Below are 22,500 nucleotides of genomic sequence, written 5' to 3' on the forward strand. Positions count from 1 at the left end.
TTTTTAAGTGGGCATGGAATTTAATGGCTCTTTTTTGAATAGTTATTAAAAGGGGGTATAAACCTAATTCTGCTCTACAGGCATTATTTGGGGTTTTGCGCTGAACTCGTAGCAGGATTTTGCACAGCTCGGTCTGCAGAGTCTCCATCGGGTGTTTGTCCCATCTAGTGAACTCTTGGTCTGAGAGTGGACCCCAGACTTCACACCCGTACAGCGCGATGGGCTCTATTACTGTTTTTATTATTTTTAGCCAGATTCTAATTGGGATGTCAATTTGGATATTTCTCTTAATAGCATAAAAAGCTCTCCGTGCCTTGTCTCTCAAGTCGTTTACAGCTTTTTTTTTATTTCCTGTGTTGCTAATATTTATGCCGGGGTAAGTGTAGTCCTGCGTGTGTTCGAGGAGCATGTTGTTCAATTTAAAACTATGATGTTGGTCTTGGCGGCTGGGTCTTTTTGGGAAAATCATTATTTTTGTCTTTTTGGGGTTAACTGACAGGGCCCATGACTGACAGAAGCTGTGCAGGAGGTCTAGATGCTGCTGTAGACCCTCTTTAGTGGGAGACAGCAGCACCAGATCATCAGCGAACAGAAGGCATCTGACCTCAGTGTCCAGTAGAGTAAGGCCAGGTGCTGCAGACTGATCCAGAGCCCTCGCTAGCTCATTTATGGAGATGTTGAAGAGCGTGGGACTGAAGCTGCAGCCCTGTCTCACTCCACGACTCTGAGGGAGGAATTCTGTGTGCTTGTTACCAATTTTAACTGCAAATTTGTTGTTTGTGTACATAGATTTGATGATGTCATATGCTTTTCCTCCAATGCCGCACTGGATTAATTGAAGAAAAAGACCTTCATGCCAAATGGAGTCAAATGCTTTTTTGAAGTCAACAAAGCATGAGAAAATTTTACTTTTGTTTTGGTTGATTTGCTTATCGACTAAGGTATGGAGAGTGTATATATGGTCTGATGTGCGATATTTTGGTTGGAAGCCAATTTGACACTTGCTCAGGGCATTTCTGTCTCTGAGAAAATGGGCTAGTCTGCCGTTTAGGATGTTGCAGAAAAGTTTGCCTAGGTTGCTGTAACACATACGGTAGTTATTAGGGTCAAATCTGTCTCCGTTTTTATGGATTGGGGTAATAAGACCTTTGTTCCAAATGCTGGGGAATATACCTAAACTCAGGATGATATTGAAGAGCTTTAGAATGGCTAATTTGAATTTGTGGTCTGTGTATTTAATCATTTCATTTAGGATGCCATCGATACCACAGGCTTTTTGCAATTTCATGGTTTGTATTTTGTCTAATAGTTCGGTTAGTGTTATTGGGGAGTCTAAGGGGTTCTGGTAGTCTTTGATGGTTGATTCTAAAACTCTTAGTTTGTCATATAGGGCATTTTGTTCCTGATTTCTGTTTAAATCACTAAAGAGGTTGGAGAAGTGGTTTACCCAAACATCTCCATTCTGGATAGCTAGTTCTGGATGGTAGGGTTTGTTTAGTGTGTTCCAATGTTTCCAGAACTAGTCGGATTCTAAGGATTCTTCAATTTCCCTGAGTTGACTTTTTGTGTTTTGTTCTTTTTTCTTTCTTAAAGTATTCCTATATTGTTTCAGTTTTTCGTGATAGAGATGGCGGATGTTCTCATTGTCAGCATCTCTGTGTTTCTGGTTGGATAGGATTCTTAATTCTTTCCTAAGTTTTTTGCAGTCATTGTCAAACCATTTCTCAGTGGCATGTGGTCTTTTTGGTTTTCTTTTTGTGATTTTTAAGTTGGATAATGTTGCTGATACCTCAAATATTCTGTTCAGCTTGTCTACTGCTAGGTTTGTACCTTCACTATTGTGCAGGAAAGGAGTGGCAAGGAATTGATCTAATAGGGCTTGAATTTTCGGTTGACTAATTGTACTTAGATATGTATCTTTACTGTTTTGTTTCCATCTATACATGTTTCTAAGTGAGTGGAGCTGGGTTTGTTTAGTCGCTTCTTGGTTGGGCATTGCTCTGTTTAAGTAGAGGGTTATTTTACTGTGGTCTGACAGGGGGTTTAGTGGGCTGACTGTGAACGCTCTGAGGGAGTTTGGGTTAAGGTCTGTCAGAAAATAGTCGACTGTACTGCTACCGAAAGATGAGCTGTAGGTGTATCTGCCGTAGGAGTCTCCTCGAAGCCTGCCGTTGACTAGGAACAGACCTAGTGTGCGACACAGATGAAGAAGATGTGTTCCGCTTTTGTTTGTTGTTTTATCATAGTTGTGTCTCTGTGCTTGTATGGGTGTGGGGAGGACGTCTCCTCCAGGCAGGTGTTTGTCCCCCTGAGAGTTCAGTGTGTCCAGTTCTTCACCTGTTCTGGCATTCAGGTCTCCACAGAGCAGCACACTTCCCTGTGACTGGAAGTAATTAATGTCTACTTCAAGAATGGAGAAACTGTCTTCATTAAAATATGGAGACTCTGCTGGAGGGATATAAGTGGCACACAGCAGGATGTTTTTCTCTGTTGCGGTGACTGTCTTATTAATTTCTAACCATGTGTAGAATTGTCCTGTTTTAGCTACTTTGATGGCATGGGCAAGCTTTGATCTGTACCAGATAAGCATTCCTCCTGAGTCTCTTCCTTGTGTCACTCCAGGCAGTTTAATGGATGGGATGATGAGTTCTCTGTAGCCTTTGGGGCAGCCGGTGGGTCCATCTCCTCTGCTCCATGTCTCCTGCAGGATGATAATGTCTGAGTTTTTGATTTCTGAGTGGAAATCTGGGTTTCTGCTTTTGAGGCCAAAGGTAGATGATCTCAGGCCTTGAATGTTCCAACATGAAATGATAAAGGCTTTGTTATCCATGGGGAAATACTTTTGGTGATAAGTTTTGACCTATGACAGTAGGTGTGAGCAGATGAGGTTGAGCATCTGACGGATGTCTCTTAGCTCTGTTGATGTGGCCTGCACTGGTGCTGTTGTGGATGTTCTGCTCACTATCTGAGCGTAGCTGTGTCTGCCCGGGGCCTGCGGGGTATGAGGAGGGCAGGGGGTCGGCAGGAGGGGCTTTGGCCTGGCCTGATGCACTGAATGTGAGGGTGTGAGGGCTGGAAGAAGATGCAGTGTTGGTTGTGATGGTCTCAGCATGTGAGAGTGCTGTTGTCTTGATGGAAGTCTTCTGGATGTTCTCTCTGGGGGTACACTGTGCTTTCTTACAGGTCTGGGTGGAGCTTGTTGGGCTCTGTTGCTTCTGGGGGTGCTGTTGTGATACCGACTCAAGGCCACATCTTTTAGCGTCCTGGCGAAGACAGGAACAGCGGTCTTGCACAGATGGACATGGTCGTAGAGGCATGTGGGGTCCAGGGTGGGGTGGTGTGCCAGGTGCACATTGGGTTTAAGTGCACAAGAGCGGGAGAGGTGGGCGTTCACCCGCTGGATGGTGTCAGGGTGGAAGTCTTTTCTGGGCAGCAGTGTGGAGATGGTAATTTTAGCATTTGGGAAGGTGGTTGAGGCCTTTTCAATCACTGTTTGTAGTGATATAGCCACCCTCTCCTGTTGGGCTCTCAGATCGTTTGTGCCGGTGTGGATTATTACATGGCTTGGGGATCCCAGTTTGTCAACACTTAGCCATTTGAGTGCGCTCTGAGTGTTCGGACACCAGAGTTTGGCCACTCTGTGTTTGGGAAAAAGCTTCTTTTCATCAATAAATTTCCCGTTTGAATCAATTAAAAGAGCGACTTCCGGTCGCATTGTTCCTTCTACCGGTGTGGACGGGTCGTCTGAGTGTGAGGCTGGTTGTGAGGTGAGGGAAGGGTCTGATGGGAGAGGAGGATTCTGGCTGTGCTGAAGCTCTGTTGTTTGGGAGCTGTGATCAGGGTGAAGAGTGTCCTGCTCCACCGGTTCCTCTGATGAGCTGAACTCGCTGTGCTGTGCTCCTCTGTCCTGCCTCAGTTCACTTATTTCCATCCTCATTGCTGTTAGTTGTGCCTTGTGTAACTCAGTCTGTTGTAAGAACTGTGTTTCCAGTGTCTCCAGCTGAGCCCTTAACCCCTCTCTCTCCTGCTGGAGTCCCTTCACCTCAGTCTGCAGTGTACACAGCTCTCTCCTGAGGCTGTCCCTATCTCTGTGCTTGGCTGTGGGGCTGTTGCTGGTCTGGTCTGTTGTCTGAACTGTTTGCAGGGAGAAGATCATCTCCTTGAGCTGGACCATTTCTCCCTCTAGCTCTGTGAATCTCTCCCTCATGTCAGTGCAATAGCAGTGTGGATGGGGGTCTTTGGTCTGTTCTGTGCTCGAAGGGTCTCTGTGTTCTGTCTGATCCTCGTCTGTGTGGAAGGTGTGGAAGACTGACTCCTCAGGAGGGATAAGTTTGTCGCTGGTAGTGGTCTCTTTCTGTGCTCTGTCTTTGATGCAGAGGAAGTCTTGTTCGAAGAGCCCATTGATGCTTTTTACCACCACTATACCCGTTGTTTTGTAGATATTTACGTTGGTGGTTGTTGTGTCTTCCTCATTTCTTATTTTTAGCTGGAAACCCCCGCAGATGCCTTTTCTTTCAGCTGAGGGGTAGTGTGCAATGATGGCCTTGTGCCATTCATAGGGCTTGTTGGTATGGAATATCAGGTTACTTATGCTGCCATCTTTATGTAGGTCTGCAAAAAGTGTTTCTGGGTTGTCTGTCAGTCTTTTGTTTTTGTAGACTTTCCGTGCCGATTCATTTGTGACATCTTTAGGATAGTGCAGTGGGATGGCCTCCACATACGGGGGTTGTTTAGGCCTGGTGCTGTGGCTGGAGTGTTCAGAACTCTTCTGGGGGCGGGGCCAGGATGATGCACTGGCCATAGTTGATTTAGAATGTAAACATCCAACTGAAAATAACTGCCAGTTTTATGTTTATTCTCTCCCAGTGATGATATAAAGGGATAAAATTAATAAAAAAGCCAAAAAAAAGCAGGCAAAAAATATAACTTTCTCTGATTTTGTGAGGAAATATATATATATATATATTTCTTTAAAGTTCAAGTTTCAGTTTTGTCCAAAATGTCTCTTTGTGCTGTGCTGAGCAAAAACTCAAAGAGATGTGAAATTGCACTTTCTGTTCAAGATGTCTTTACCTCTCTTCTTTCTTGAAAGTTTCCTTCTTAGATGTTATGTTGATTATGTTGCTTGATGTCATCCTTTTCATTATAAATATCCTCTTCTGTAGAGGGTAATCCTGTGCTGATCTTCTCTTGAACTTTCCTCAGATTCAGGTGTAAAAAATTAATGTCTAGATGTTGGTTTATGTTAAATCTTCTACTTTTCTCTTATTTTGTTGTAAAATAATTGCTATTTTTTTTATCATTTATCTGGAGCTCAACTCAAGTGTGACCATCTCTCATGGAATTGACCGTTCGCAAAAGCCACGCCCCCTAGTTATTGTTACTACGCCCGTCAAACAAATGGTCAAACACGACCAGTGCCACAGATAAAGAGGTATACCCGTGCGTGTCAGTGACCCTTTTTTGGAGCAATACCTATGCGATATCCTCCAGATCGAGGCACAAGGGGTTACAGTATGCAGTGGAGGGATATATTCAAAACATAAAAATACGCAATAAAGGAGAAACGACTACTATCGAGGCTAATGCTTATACCGGTCTCAAGCGAAATCTGAGAAACCCCATGACCTGTAACGTTACCTCAAATACAACCAGCACAGCCTGGAAGAAGATTTTATAAGCTGGTTCAGTGGCTAATTGTTTGGAGTTAGAAATATATAACTCGCGCTGCATATTTAGTAATTTTACCTCAGATACAGGATTATACATTCGCTTTAACAACCGCTTGCGTGTCATGCTGAATGCGATTTTCGTGTTTAAAAAGTAACTATACATAAGAGACGGAAAGATGCAGATAACCATACATTATTTAAGGTTATTTCTATAGACGGTGGGCCGAACGCTGCTATCTGCTTTAGTTTTTGAAATGATAGATCCTCGATGATAGAGTAGCTGCTTTTTTCACATAAACTAAATAATTTTTTTATGAACAGGTATCCGTTTGTTGGCAGTGTCAAGTCGATCATATTTTTTTGAAAACTAAATTTACGTTTAATAAACGGATGAGGCACACGCGAGGGAGTACTATACATCTAACCAATCAAAAACGAATTCTATCGTCACGTGACTAACGTCTGCCAATAGTATTCGTTCAAAATATAGTACCATTACCACGACTGTAGCGTAGCACATACGTTCTCTAGCTAGCTAGATCCATGAGTTCACACCATAAAATCTTCTCTAATGAAATCTACACAATCAAACATTTTCCAGCAGGAATCCTATCCGAAGACGAGAAATATTAACAGCGGCATCCAAGATTCCAGGTGTAATGGCTCAGGTAAATACTGCTGTTTATACCTGTCTTATACCGTTAGCTTAGTGCATGAACTCTGTAAACCGTTAACATAATAGGTTATTCCGGATTATGTTTGTATTTACAGGTAACGTTAACGTTACACTAGTTAGAAATGACATACAGATCACAGAGAAGAAAACGTAAACAGAGTTATTCTATCAGGCTGTACAGTAGCGCCATAAATTAGGATATGAAAGACGAGGATTACTAGACAGAGTAATCTCTCTAATCAAAGACTCTGCTTATTACACACACACACACACACTCTGCTTATTACACACACACTCTGCTTATATTACACTCTGCTAATTACACACACACACACACTCTGCTTATTACACACACACTCTGCTTATATTACACTCTGCTAATTACACACACACACACACACTCTGCTTATTACACACACACTCTGCTTATTACACACACACACACACACTCTGCTTATTACACACACACTCTGCTTATATTACACTCTGCTAATTACACACACACACACACTCTGCTTATTACACACACACTCTGCTTATATTACACTCTGCTAATTACACACACACACACACTCTGCTTATTACACACACACTCTGCTTATATTACACTCTGCTAATTACACACACACACACACTCTGCTTATTACACACACACTCTGCTTATATTACACTCTGCTAATTACACACACACACACACTCTGCTTATTACACACACACTCTGCTTATATTACACTCTGCTAATTACACACACACACACACACTCTGCTTATTACACACACACTCTGCTTATTACACACACTCTGCTTATTACACTATGCTTATTACACACACACTCTGCTTATTACACACACACTCTGCTTATTACACTATGCTTATTACACACACACTGCTTATTACACACACACTCTGCTTATTAAACACACATTCTGCTTATTACACACACAGGGACATGCACAAACATGCCAAATATTTAAAATAAAAGGATTACAATGTAAAAGATTATTATTGTGTACATAAAGATATGGTGGAATCCGGCTTGTCCCGTAGAAGGTCTATCTATAGTAACGTTAGGTTGTGTGTAGTTGATGTAATCGTATGTAGCTAGCTAATAACGTTACATGTTATCTCTTCCATGACCAGCTATTATTAGGTGGTGAAGCTAGTAGATGTAAACTTATATGATAAATGTTATCTTTTCCACTTTAATCTCTGTCTAGAAAAGATAAGGGAAAAACAGAAAAATGTGATGACTGCAGGGATTGTAGTAGTAATGCTTCCAACTTGTTAGCAGATAACACTTGAGATTCAAATTCTTTAAATTGTCAAATAAAACAAACGACATATAATTGTTTGCTATAAATAAAGCTTTTCCCCCTTTTGTTTAGTGTTTTAATTACTCATGAGTCATGACATACATTTTCTAAAAATGTCAACCTTATTTTCAGTTTCAGCAACTACAAGCTGATACCAAGTGGGATAACCACTTCAATTTACTGCCGAGCCCTAATGGTATGCTTTTATTATTCAAATTGACACAAGGGGCTCTATCTTGCACCCGGCGCAAATGACTTTGTACACTGACGCATGTATCATTCCTATTGTGCACCCGCGCAAAGCGGGCTTTTCCCTCCACAGACGCACGTCGGTTAACTAAGAAATACACTTGCGCTCCCTGGGGCGGTTCAGCGCAAAGAGGAGGCGTGTTCCGGCGCAAACTTTCCCTCGTGCTATTTTGCAGTTCCAGAAAACAATTGCGCCACTGACCAGAAAAAACCTAGTCTAAAGTGAGTGGCGCGTTGCGCGTACATTCAGATGCTATTTTAAGCGCGCATGCTTGACCATAATACAGAGTCTGAACAACGCGCATACACTGTAGATGATTCTCTTTTTGCAAATGATATATTATTATAAGGAAAAATATTAAAACACGAGGGAAATCATTGTTGTGTCCATGACGATGGGAAAAATAGGCATATAAGCTTACACATTTACCCCGATTATTATATGCATGTTTAACCGAAGCTAATTTGGGTGGGTTTGTCCCGTCCGTCCCCAATGTCACTTCTCTTTCTTTTACGGCCCTGACGAGAACATCGATCTCCTCGGCTGTGAACCGATTCTGAAGCGCGCCTGGTAAATGCGCCGTTATAATAGTTTTGCGCCATGGAACAAGCGCACCTCGTTCATCATGCTCTTAAAGGGAATGTGATATGACGCTCTTATTGGTTTGCTCCCGTTACGCCCAAACCACACCTATGAATAATGAAGCTACTTCAGACCAACCCCTTTTAGATTTGCGCCAGGCGCAAGAGTCATTTATCCCGCCGGGAAAATAGCAACAGCGCCGGGATCCGCCCACAAAGTTGCTTGCGCTTTGCGCTTTGACACTAAGTGTTTCAGATCGTTAAAATAGGGCCCAAGGTGTGATTACTGTATGCATTTTAATCTGGGCTCATCTTACACTTTTTTTTTTAATTCTTTTTTTAAAGTGCCTCATAAATGTAAATCCTCATTTATTAGACCGTGAACCAATAATTTTGCTACACCGTTTACAACTCTGCTAATCTGTTTCCCCAGGTAATCCCAGATCCTCAGCCCTGCGAGACATCTTCTTGACCTGATCGGACTAAGCCCTGACACATCTATTCTGCTGAAACAATGAAAATGCCCTTTGTTTTTCAGGGTTCATCATAAAACCCCTTTTACTGTTTTGCTCATCTGATTGATGGAGCACATTTCAGTCGCAATATGTTGAAAAATGTGTCCACTAGATGTCTAGTATGGACAATATGTCGCTGTGTCTATAGAAGCCTTTCTCTTAATAGATCCATTTATTGTTGTTAATATGTTAAATGTTCTACCATTGTATATATTACTGCCATATACTACTAAAACCTGCTTGACAAAATAGTTGAATTGTCATTTAGTTATAAAGGTAGTCATGCTAAGATAATAGATATTTAACTTTTATAAGACTAAATATATAATAATTAACTTAATATATATGTTATTACATTATATAATTATATCTGTTTGTTTTTTCACTATTTCTGAGATGTAAATATCAATAATTTATGTTTGGGGTTAAAAAGGATCCTAAGCATTTATACCATGATTTATCCAAACGTATGAGGTCAAACAACTACACTTAACCACAATAAAGCTGCCTTACAACCCTTCAACTTCCTGTACTGTCTTTTCTTTCCTCTTGCTGGCTCTCTCAATATTTCTTTTGTTAGCATACTGCATGTATAATTTTCTATGGTAGCCAACATAAATTGGCACATCTGGAATGTGGCCTTCTGTGATTTCTTATTTTTCCACAGCTTTTTGGGCGATTTGGCTTTCTTTTGTATTTAAATTCACCCACTCTAAAGAACATTGTACAAACTTGATCCAACTTGTTAGTGAAAAGGTGTTAGTGTTGATGTACAGCTAGTAACATGCACATAACACTCCATATCCAAGATAAAGTGTCTTATTTGTGTTAGATATATAGGCCTACTACAATATAACATTGCCGCTATGTCACGCCCGCCCATTTCGGGGTCCTAGTCTGGCCGTCTGCGATTGGTTAGTATTTTTAATGACGTTAAAAACTACAATCCGATTGGCGCAGCTACTAGAGCTGTCCCGCGATTTGCCTAAGAAGATTGACAATCAAAACATACGTTTGTGAAAATATATGATCAAACCAGAATTGCCAACAAATTTTATTTGACTACATATAATGACTTAATATCGCACATGAAAAAGCGTATACTCTATCGATGGAGATCGATCAACAACACGAAAAACGCGTTCGGCCCACCGTCTACTATTCATTACGATATTGATAACGTTATATGAACTGATGTTGTCAAGTAAGCTTCATGCGTTCCCCGTTGCGAACGTGCACTCCTCTAGTCTAAACTGTAGTCTACGGGTGCACTGCTCTAGTGACTGCTGCTCATTTCCCCCCGAAAATATCATGTTATCAACAACCCTTTAGAAAACGTAATTCCTTTGTGGATCCTCTTGATCTGCTTTCTCCATGTGTCTTTGACTAATCTCAGTGTCTCAGTCTCACGCATGCTGCACGCGAGTTAACCATGTTCGACACATGTAACTGGGAGTGGGGCCGTCCACACTGTTTTATTGAGGCTGGTAAGAATGCTAGATCTTTAGATAGTGTTTTGGATGCGCCTAGCATAGTGAACTCTTTACATGATTCGGTTCCGGCTGAAGTAGAGCCCGTGCAGCAGGCCAGATGGGTGACTGTGAGAGATCACCGCTCTAGTCAATGATTCACCTAGATATCATCATATAGAGACTGTGTCTGTTCCCCGAATTTGGAAATCCAAAATACGTCAGGTTAAAAATTTAATTGATGTTCAACAAATAAAAAACAGATATAATACAGATGAGCAAATGATAAAGCTTGGGTTGCTGAATATTCGATCCCTTACTTCAAAATCTCTTATAGTTAATGATATGATTTCAGATTATAATCTTGATATGCTGTGTTTGACAGAAACCTGGTTAAAACCAAACGATTACATTATTTTAAATGAGTCAACCCCACAAGATTACAGTTATAAACATGACTCTCGTCTGAAAGGAAAAGGGGGAGGTGTTGCTGTAATTTATAGTAATATTTTCAAAACCACTAAGAAATGTAGCTTTAAATATACTTCTTTTGAAGTATTGGTGCTTAATGTAAAAATATATAGTGTAAACGATAAATCACATTTGAGAATTCTGCTGGCTACTGTATACAGGCCACCAGGGCACCATAAAGATTTTATCAAAGAATTTGCGGATTTTCTATCAGATTTAGTATTGGCTGCAGATAAAGTACTAATTGTTGGTGATTTTAATATACATGTAGATAATGAAAAAGATGCATTGGGATTGGCATTTAAAGACATTGTAAACTCAATTGGAGTTAGACAACACGTGTCGGGACCTACTCATTGTCGTAATCATACTCTAGATCTAATACTATCACATGGAATAGATGTTGATGCTGTTGAAATTCTGCAGCAGAGCGATGACATCTCAGATCATTATCTAGTCTCATGTAAATTACATTTAGCCAAGGCTGCAAAGCCGACTCCGTGTTATAAATACGTCAGACCTATAACTTCTGCCACTAAAGATTGCTTTATCAATAATCTTCCTAATCAGTTTCATCATCTCAGCATCCCAGATAGCTTAGAAGAACTCGATATTGCAACAGAAACCTTTAACTCTCTCTTTTCCAGCACTTTAGACGCAGTTGCTCCGTTGCGCTTAAAGAAGATTAAAGAAAATAGTCCAACGCCGTGGTACAACGAGCACACTCTCACACACACACACACACACACACACACACACACCCAGGCCCTAAAGAGAGCAGCCAGAAAAATGGAGCGCAACTGGAAGAAAACTAAACTAGAGGTATTTCGGATTTCGTGGAAAGAGAGCTCAATTGCTTACAGAGAGGCTTTAAAAGCTGCTAGATCTGCTTATTTTTCAACCCTATTAGAAGAAAATAAACATAATCCTAGGTATTTATTTGAAACAGTGGCTAAACTAACGAAAAAGAAAGCTTCAAGCTCAGAAGTGTCCAAGCAACACAGCAGTGATGACTTTATGAACTTCTTCACTTATAAGATTGATAATATCAGGGACAAAATTATAACTATGCAACCGTCTACTACAGTATCGCATCAGGAAGTGCATTGTAGTCTCCCTGAGGAAACATTTGATTTATTTGTTGCTATAGGAGAGGAAGAATTCTGCAAACTCGTTAATTCATCTAAATCGACAACTTGTATGTTAGATCCTATACCGACTAAGCTACTGAAAGAGATGTTTCCAGAGGTCATATATCCTCTTCTTAATATCATTAATTCATCTTTGTCTCTAGGATACGTACCAAAAACCTTTAAACTGGCTATGATAAAACCGCTTGTTAAAAAACCGCAACTTGATCCTACAGAATTAGTCAATTACAGGCCGATCTCGAATCTGCCTTTTCTGTCAAAGATATTAGAAAAAGCAGTATCTTCACAACTATGTTCCTTTCTAGAAAGAAATGATATCTGCGAGGATTTTCAGTCAGGATTTAGACCGTACCATAGTACTGAGACCGCTCTCATTAGAGTCACAAATGATTTGCTCTTATCATCCGATCGTGGTTGTATCTCTCTATTAGTGTTACTCGATCTTAGTGCTGCATTTGACACCATTGACCACAACATTCTTTTAAATAGACTAGAAAACTATGTTGGCATTAGTGGAATTGCATTAGCATGGTTTAAATCATACTTAACTGACCGTTATCAGTTTGTAGCAGTAAATGAAGAGATGTCTTATCGATCACAAGTTCAGTATGGCGTACCACAAGGCTCAGTACTAGGACCGCTGCTGTTCACTCTGTACATGCTACCATTAGGAGATATCATTAGTAGGGATGTAACGATTCACTCATCTCACGATGCGATACGATTCACGATACTGGTTTCACGATACGATTTTCTCACGATTTTTTTAACAAATGCGATTTAAGACAAAAGTGTCCCTTTTATTATTTCTCAGACAAAATGCTGCACATTTCTTTTTAATTTAAAATATATTTCTCAAATAATAAAACTACATTAAAAAAATTCCCTTCAAGGTTGTTTCAACTCAGTCTTTCTGTCTGTTTGGTCAAGAGGCTGGACACTGGTACCTTCGCACACTATGTAAAAGACTGTGTAAAATTAGTAGTACCAGATTGACAGGGGTTTTACATTGTAATAAAGGCAAGATTCTAATTTTGTTATAATTTGTATCATTACACTAGTAAGAGTAAAAAAAAAACACATTTAGAGAAAGAGATAGTAAAATAAATACAACACCTGGTTGCCACGGAAACACTGATGCACCTTGTGATCTCCGTGGCTCTCGCAATTGTAGTATTAATGACTTTTACATGAAAACGGAGGTGACTGGTGTTACTCACGGTGGTGATTATTATTAGTCTACGGAAAGTCAAAATGCCGCCACACCTCCGATTTGAATGAGTCAACGTCAACATCTACGCTTGCCGTCGCCAAAGCCATGTCTACTGTTTGACGGCACGTGCACACCAGTCTATGGCACACACTGGTGCGGCGCGAGCGGAGCAAACCGAGCGTTTTCAGTTCATTCCTATGGAAGTTGAGCTTGGCTCACACAAGATCAAGTTCCATGAATGAAGTGAAAACACTCGCTAGCTTCACGCCAGTGTGTGCTCGCTGCTATTGTGCTATTGTAAAGCGAGGTTCACAACTTCACAGTAGGCTATAGTAAACGCGCCCTGCTGTTTAAAACGTGTATCGCGATTCGTTTAACATTTCAACCGACTTGAATCGTCACACATTTTTATCGATTTTCAACCGGTTGCGAGTGAATCGTTACATCCCTAATCATTAGGGAACATGGAGTTAGTTTTCACTGTTATGCCGATGATACTCAGCTGTATATTTCTTCACGCCCCGACGAAACTTACCAATTCACAAAATTAACGGAATGCATAGCTGATATAAAAAATTGGATGACTAGTAATTTCCTACTACTAAATTCTGAAAAGACAGAGATTCTAATTATTGGACAAAAAACTTCCACACGTAATAACCTAGAATACTGTCTAACACTTAATGGCTGCTCTGTCAAGTCTTCGTCGTCGGTTAGGAACCTGGGTGTGCTATTTGATACCAACCTTTCTTTTGAAAGCCACGTGTCTAGTATCTGTAAAACTGCATTTTTCCATCTTAAAAATATATCTAAATTACGCCATATGCTCTCATTGGGAAATGCGGAACAATTAGTCCATGCGTTCATGACCTCAAGGCTAGATTATTGTAATGCTCTACTGGGTGGTTGCCCTGCACGCTTAACAAACAAACTACAGCTAGTTCAAAACGCCGCAGCTCGAGTTCTTACCAGAACCAGGAAATATGACCATATTAGCCCGGTTCTGTCAACACTGCATTGGCTGCCTATTAAACATCGTATAAATTTTAAAATATTGTTGATTACCTACAAAGCACTAAATGGTTTAGCTCCCAGTGCTTGAGCGAGCTCTTAACGCATTATAGTCCTTCACGTCTATTGCGATCTCAAAATTCCGGCCAGTTGATAATACCTAGAATATCTAAATCGACTGCTGGCGGGAGATCCTTTTCCTATTTAGCACCAAAACTTTGGAACAGTCTTCCTACCATTGTCCGGGAAGCAGACACACTCTGTCAGTTCAAAGCTAGACTAAAAACACATCTCTTTGACCTAGCATACACATAATACATTATCGACTTCTATAACTCAATGTTAGGCTGCATAGATTAGGTCAGCCGGAACTGGGAACACTTCCCTTAAATCTTGATGTAGTCGCTACATCATAAGAAGAATGGCATCTACGCTAACTTTAGTGTCTTTGTTTATCCCGAGGTTTTCCCGCAGCCTGCCGGATCCAGGCCGTTTCCAGATCTGACGAAGGAGATTCGCCTGGACCCGATGACAATCCAGTGCTGAAGTATCCACTATCCTCTCCCTATGGAGGATCCCTTTCCCACTCTACAGATAAAGCGTTGTGAATTCCGGCTCGCGTACCCCGAAGTGATAAAATAAAACAAATTCTGTATCAAATTTATAGGCAAGAAAAGTAGTTTGTTTAGGCTGGGTTGTATGAATTACAAACCTGCGCACATATTTTAAAAAGCACATAACTATAGAATTCTGAATGAGCATGTGAACGCCGTCAGCGTTAATCACAGGTTCGCGTTTAAAGTCTGATCATTTCGACGGAGGTGAATCAATCAAAGTTAACTTTAGCTGGAAGTAACATTATTCAAGAACCGCTATAACGCCAAAACAATCTGTTACCTTAAATTATATGTTTATCTCTGTAAAGCTGCTTTGAAACAATTCATTGTTAAAAGCGCTATATAAATGAAGATGACTTGACTTGACTTGACTTGACTCACTCACACACTCACACACTCACACTCACACTCACACTCACACTCACTCACTTACTCACTCACTCACTCACTCACTCACTCACTCACTCACTCACTCCCACTCACACACTCACTCACACACTCACTCCCACTCACACACTCACTCACTCACTCACTCACTTACACTCACACTCACACTCACTCACTCACTCACTCACACACTCACTCCCACTCACACACTCACTCACTCACTCTCACTCACTCACTAACACTCACTCACTCACTCACTCTCACTCACTCACTAACACTCACTCACTCACTCACTCACTCACTCTCACTCTCACTCACTCACTCACTCACTCCCACTCACACACTCACTCACTCACTCTCACTCACTCACTAACACTCACTCACTCACTCACTCACTCACTCTCACTCTCACTCACTCACACACTCACTCCCACTCACACACTCACTCACTCACTCTCACTCACTCACTAACACTCACTCACTCACTCACTCACTCACTCTCACTCTCACTCACTCACTCACTCACTCACTCACTCACTCACTCACTCACTCACTCACTAACACTCACTCACTCACTCACTAACACTCACTCTCACTCTCACTCACTCACTCACTCTCACTCTCACTCACTCACACACTCACTCCCACTCACACACTCACTCACTCACTCTCACTCACTCACTAACACTCACTCACTCACTCACTCACTCACTCTCACTCTCACTCACTCACTCACTCACTCACTCACTCACTCACTCACTCACTCACTAACACTCACTCACTCACTCACTAACACTCACTCTCACTCTCACTCACTCACTCACTCACTCACTCTCACTCACTCACTAACTCACTAACTCACTCACTCACTCACACACAGCAGACTTAACACACGAGCCTACAGAACACACACACACACACGCAGCAGACTTAACACATGAGCCTACCTACAGAACACACACACACACACTCACATTCACACACACATTCACGAGCCTACAGAACACACACTCTCACACACACACACACACACACACACACACACAGCAGACTTAACACATGAGCCTACAGAACACACACACACACAGCAGACTTAACACACGAGCCTACAGAACACACACACACACACGCAGCAGACTTAACACATGAGCCTACCTACAGAACACACACACACACACTCACATTCACACACACATTCACGAGCCTACAGAACACACACTCTCACACACACACACACACACACACACACACAGTACCTTAGTGATGGGAGCTTCAATAGTCATGGAGTGAATTCTGGCCATAGACGAGTGTCTCCTCTGGGAACTTCCTGCTAAAGACAAGAAGATCTGAAAAACTGTATGATGCACTGACATGCGCAGGGGTCAGAGGTCAAGGGTTAGTCATGGTTCTCGTATTAACAGACACTTTTACAACTGTCGGTCTCCTCTTATAAAACACTTGTTATAGCTGACCCTAAATAAGCTCAATCTAAAATCTGTGTCATGCAAACATGTTGAAGACGAGCGTCTGGTGTGACGAGCCGTTTCCACCGGAGGGGCTCTGAGTTAGGGGAGGGGCTCTGAGTTAAGGGAGGGGCTCTGAGTTAGGGGAGGGGCTCTGAGTTAAGGGAGGGGCTCTGGGTTAGGGGAGGGGCTCTGAGTTAAGGGAGGGGCTCTGAGTTAGGGGAGGGGCTCTGAGTTAAGGGAGGGGCTCTGAGTTAGGGGAGGGGCACTGAGTTAGGGGAGGGGCTCTGGGTTAGGGGAGGGGCTCTGAGTTAGGGGAGGGGCTCTGAGTTAAGGGAGGGGCTCTGGGTTAGGGGAGGGGCTCTGAGTTAAGGGAGGGGCTCTGAGTTAGGGGAGGGGCTCTGAGTTAAGGGAGGGGCTCTGAGTTAGGGGAGGGGCACTGAGTTAGGGGAGGGGCTCTGGGTTAGGGGAGGGGCTCTGAGTTAGGGGAGGCGCTCTGGATTAGGGGAGGGGCTCTGAGTTAAGGGAGGGGCTTTGAGTTAGGGGACGGGCACTGAGTTAGGGGAGGGGCTCTGGGTTAGGGGAGGGGCTCTGAGTTAGGGGAGGGGCTCTGAGTTAAGGGAGGGGCTCTGAGTTAGGGGAGGGGCTCTGAGTTAAGGGAGGGGCTCTGGATTAGGGGAGGGGCTCTGAGTTAGGGGAGGGGCACTGAGTTAGGGGAGGGGCTCTGAGTTAGGGGAGGGGCACTGAGTTAGGGGAGGGGCACTGAGTTAAGGGAGGGGCTCTGAGTTAGGGGAGGGGCACTAAGTTAGGGGAGGCGCTCTGGGTTAGGGGAGGGGCTCTGAGTTAGGGGAGGGGCTCTTGAGTTAAGGGAGGGGCTCTGGATTAGGGGAGGGGCTTTGAGTTAGGGGAGGGGCACTGAGTTAGGGGAGGGGCTCTGGATTAGGGGAGGGGCTTTGAGTTAGGGGAGGGGCACTGAGTTAGGGGAGGGGCTCTGGATTTGGGGAGGGGCTTTGAGTTAGGGGAGGGGCACTGAGTTAGGGGAGGGGCTCTGGATTAGGGGAGGGGCTTTGAGTTAGGGGAGGGGCACTGAGTTAGGGGAGGGGCTCTGGATTAGGGGATGGGCTTTGAGTTAGGGGAGGGGCTCTGAGTTAGGGGTGTGTCGTCTTACCATCACTTCCTCTAGAGGTCGTCGAGCGAACGTCCAGGGATCCTTTCCTGCGGTCCTTGTGTTTGCTGAACTGCTGAATATCTGACACACAATGACAACAGCAACAAGACATCAGTACATCTCAACACTCACTCACACACACAAGAGTGTAACGGGTGTAAAGAGTGTAACGAGTGTAAATAATGTAACAAGTGTAACGAGTGTAAAGAGTGTGAATAGTGTAACGGGTGTAAAGAGTGTAACGGGTGTAAAGAGTGTAACGGGTGTAAAGAGTGTAAATAATGTAACAAGTGTAAAGAGTGTGAAGAGTGTAACGAGTGTAAAGAGTGTTACGGGTGTAAAGAGTGTAAATAATGTAACAAGTGTAAAGAGTGTGAAGAGTGTAACGGGTGTAAAGAGTGTAACGGGTGTAAAGAGTGTAAATAATGTAACAAGTGTAAAGAGTGTGAAGAGTGTAACGGGTGTAAAGAGTGTAACGGGTGTAAATAATGTAACAAGTGTAAGGAGTGTAAAGAGTGTAACGGGTGTAAAGAGTGTGAAGAGTGTAAAGAGTGTAACGGGTGTAAAGAGTGTAAATAGTGTAACGAGTGTAAAGAGTGTTTCGGGTGTAAAGAGTGTAAATAGTGTAACGAGTGTAAAGAGCGTAAAGAGTGTGAAGAGTGTAACAAGTGTAAAGAGTGTGAAGAGTGTAACGAGTGTAAAGAGTGTAACGGGTGTAAAGAGTGTAACGGGTGTAAATAATGTAACGAGTGTAAGGAGTGTAAATAGTGTAACGAGTGTAAAGAGTGTAACGGGTGTAAAGAGTGTAAATAGTGTAACGAGTGTAAAGAGCGTAAAGAGTGTGAAGAGTGTAACGGGTGTAAAGAGTGTGAAGAGTGTAACGAGTGTAAAGAGTGTGAAGAGTGTAAAGAGTGTAACGGGTGTAAAGAGTGTGAATATGTAACGAGTGTAAAGAGTGTAACGGGTGTAAATAATGTAACGAGTGTAAGGAGTGTAAATAGTGTAAAGAGTGTAACGAGTGTAAGGAGTGTAAAGAGTGTGAAGAGTGTAACGGGTGTAACGGGTGTAAAGAGTGTGAATATGTAACGAGTGTAAAGAGTGTAACGAGTGTAAATAATGTAACGAGTGTAAGGAGTGTAAATAGTGTAACGAGTGTAAAGAGCGTAAAGAGTGTTAAGAGTGTAACGGGTGTAAAGAGTGTGAAGAGTGTAACGAGTGTAAAGAGTGTGAAGAGTGTAAAGAGTGTAACGGGTGTAAAGAGTGTGAATATGTAACGAGTGTAAAGAGTGTAACGAGTGTAAATAATGTAACGAGTGTAAGGAGTGTAAATAGTGTAACGAGTGTAAAGAGTGTAAAGAGAGTAACGAGTGTAAAGAGTGTAAAGAGTGTGAAGAGTGTAACGGGTGTAAAGAGTGTAAAGAGCTTAACAAGTGTAAAGAGTGTAACAAGTGTAAAGAGTGTAACGAGTGTAAAGAGTGTAACGAGCGTAAAGAGTGTAACGAGCATAACGAGAGTGTAACGAGTGTGAAGAGTGTAACGGGTGTAAAGAGTGTAAAGAGCTTAACAAGTGTAAAGAGTGTAACAAGTGTAAAGAGTGTAACGAGTGTAAAGAGTGTAACGAGTGTAAAGAGTGTAACGAGTGTAAAGAGTGTAACGAGCATAACGAGAGTGTAACGAGTGTGAAGAGTGTAACGGGTGTAAAGAGTGTAAAGAGCTTAACAAGTGTAAAGAGTGTAACAAGTGTAAAGAGTGTAACGAGTGTAAAGAGTGTAACGAGTGTAAAGAGTGTGACGAGTGTGAAGAGTGTAACGAGCATAACGAGAGTGTAACGAGAGTGTAACGAGTGTAACGAGCATAACGAGAGTGTGACGAGTGTGAAGAGTGTAACGGGTGTAAAGAGTGTAAAGAGCTTAACAAGTGTAAAGAGTGTAACAAGTGTAAAGAGTGTAACGAGTGTAAAGAGTGTAACGAGTGTAAAGAGTGTAACGAGTGTAAAGAGTGTAACGAGCATAACGAGAGTGTAACGAGAGTGTAACGAGTGTAACGAGCATAACGAGAGTGTGACGAGTGTGAAGAGTGTAACGGGTGTAAAGTAGTGTTGTCACGATACTAGAATTTCTAACTTCGATACGATACCTTGAAAAATATCGATATTCGATACCATTTTCGATACCACGGAGAAAAAGCTGCCACAATATTATGGGGTATTTTTTTTATTTAAAGCTAAATATTACAAGTCTAGAACATGACAATGAGGTATATTTTACACGAACAAAAATGTCCTGAGTTCTATTTGTTTATTTTTTTAATTGGACCAGAGCTAACATGATGTATTTTTATTACCTACTGTTATCAAAGATTAAAATATACTGTAACAAAAAAGCACTTAACAGTATCAAATTGGAGGATAGAGTGTCAGTAATGTATAATAATAAGATTAAACATTCAATTTTCAGTTAAAGGCATGTCATTATTGAATTCAGAGATAGCTGTTTAGTTTAATTAATATCTGTGTAATCAAATTGATGATAATCGCTAATGAAGGAAAATTGCAGAATTAAATAATAATTTTTGAATAAAGTTAAATAGGCACCAGTTAATTTACATTTGACCACAGTTACAATATTTACTTGTCTAAGATTCCTCAGTCAGATTATGTTAACTTTAAGAATTAAAACGAGACAACACAGACTCTTATCAACAACAATACTAGGCCATCTTGGTTAATGTTTCAGAAAAGTTCAAATGAGAAGAGTTACAGTGTTTCCTTGAGGATTTTTTTTTAGCAGTGGGGGCAGATCTGTCCAAACAACAAACACCCCTGATGCTGAGCATATGCTGCTAAATAGTAGCCTACCCCTGGAGCCTGTTCCTTAAGTCTGTTTTCACCTATACAATAATTTAAAAAAATGAGTGATGTGAGGGATTATTGATAGTCAAACAATCTGTTGGGTGCCCGCAGCCCGCGCTATTCTCCGACATGCCCGCTCGCGTGTCCGCGCTATTCTCCGACATGCCCGCTCGCGGTGTGTAGCGCGTGTCCACGCTATTCTCCGACTTCGACATGGCCGCTCGCGGTGTGTTTTTTACGCGTGTCCGCGCTATTCTCCGACTCCGACATGCCCGCTCGCGGTGTGTAGTTCGTGTCCACGCTATTCTCCGACTCCGACATGCCCGCTCGCGGTGTGTAGCTCGTGTCCGCGCTATTCTCCGACTCCGACATGCCCGCTCGCGGTGTGTAGTTCGTGTCCACGCTATTCTCCGACTCCGACATGCCCGCTCGCGGTGTGTAGCTCGTGTCCACGCTATTCTCCCACTCCGACATGCCCGCTCGCGGTGTGTTTTTTACGCGTGTCCGCGCTATTCTCCGACTCCGACATGCCCGCTCGCGGTGTGTTTTTTACGCGTGTCCGCGCTATTCTCCGACTCCGACATGCCCGCTCGCGGTGTGTTTTTTACGCGTGTCCGCGCTATTCTCCGACTCCGACATGCCCGCTCGCGGTGTGTTTTTTACGCGTGTCCACGCTATTCTCCGACTTCGACATGCCCGCTCGCGGTGTGTTTTTTACGCGTGTCCGCGCTATTCTCCGACTCCGACATGCCCGCTCGCGGTGTGTTTTTTACGCGTGTCCGCGCTATTCTCCGACTTCGACATGCCCGCTCGCGGTGTGTTTTTTACGCGTGTCCGCGCTATTCTCCGACTCCGACATGCCCGCTCGCGGTGTGTTTTTTACGCGTGTCCGCGCTATTCTCCGACTCCGACATGCCCGCTCGCGGTGTGTAGTTCGTGTCCACGCTATTCTCCGACTCCGACATGCCCGCTCGCGGTGTGTTTTTTACGCGTGTCCGCGCTATTCTCCGACTCCGACATGCCCGCTCGCGGTGTGTAGCTCGTGTCCACGCTATTCTCCCACTCCGACATGCCCGCTCGCGGTGTGTTTTTTACGCGTGTCCGCGCTATTCTCCGACTCCGACATGCCCGCTCGCGGTGTGTTTTTTACGCGTGTCCGCGCTATTCTCCGACTCCGACATGCCCGCTCGCGGTGTGTTTTTTACGCGTGTCCGCGCTATTCTCCGACTCCGACATGCCCGCTCGCGGTGTGTGGCTCGTGTCCACGCTATTCTCCCACTCCGACATGCCCGCTCGCGGTGTGTTTTTTACGCGTGTCCGCGCTATTCTCCGACTCCGACATGCCCGCTCGCGGTGTGTAGTTCGTGTCCACGCTATTCTCCGACTCCGACATGCCCGCTCGCGGTGTGTGGCTCGTGTCCACGCTATTCTCCGACTCCGACATGCCCGCTCGCGGTGTGTTTTTTACGCGTGTCCGCGCTACTCTCCGACTCCGACATGCCCGCTCGCGGTGTGTTTTTTACGCGTGTCCGCGCTATTCTCCGACTCCGACATGCCCGCTCGCGGTGTGTAGCTCGTGTCCACGCTATTCTCCCACTCCGACATGCCCGCTCGCGGTGTGTTTTTTACGCGTGTCCGCGCTATTCTCCGACTCCGACATGCCCGCTCGCGGTGTGTAGCTCGTGTCCACGC

The 22,500-nt window shown here is 43.2% G+C and overlaps 1 protein-coding gene across 2 annotated transcripts in view; it reads right to left on the minus strand.

Moving 5' to 3' along the window:
- pde8a (phosphodiesterase 8A) overlaps positions 1-22,500 on the minus strand; it is a 122,029-nt gene that overhangs the window by 28,375 nt on the left and 71,154 nt on the right. The window contains exons 12-13 of one of the 2 annotated variants that reach the window (XM_056255791.1): positions 17,958-18,038; positions 16,583-16,653 (exon numbers count right to left, since the gene is read on the minus strand). In XM_056255791.1, coding sequence (XP_056111766.1) covers positions 16,583-16,653; positions 17,958-18,038 — 152 coding nt within the window. Of the gene's footprint in view, positions 1-16,582; positions 16,657-17,957; positions 18,039-22,500 lie in introns of both variants that reach the window. The other variant, XM_056255790.1, reaches the window with a different exon arrangement.

The sequence above is a fragment of the Rhinichthys klamathensis genome, unplaced genomic scaffold, assembly GCF_029890125.1.
Source record: "Rhinichthys klamathensis goyatoka isolate OS25496 unplaced genomic scaffold, OSU_Roscu_1.1 h1tg000122l_1, whole genome shotgun sequence".
Lineage (NCBI taxonomy): Eukaryota > Metazoa > Chordata > Actinopteri > Cypriniformes > Leuciscidae > Rhinichthys > Rhinichthys klamathensis.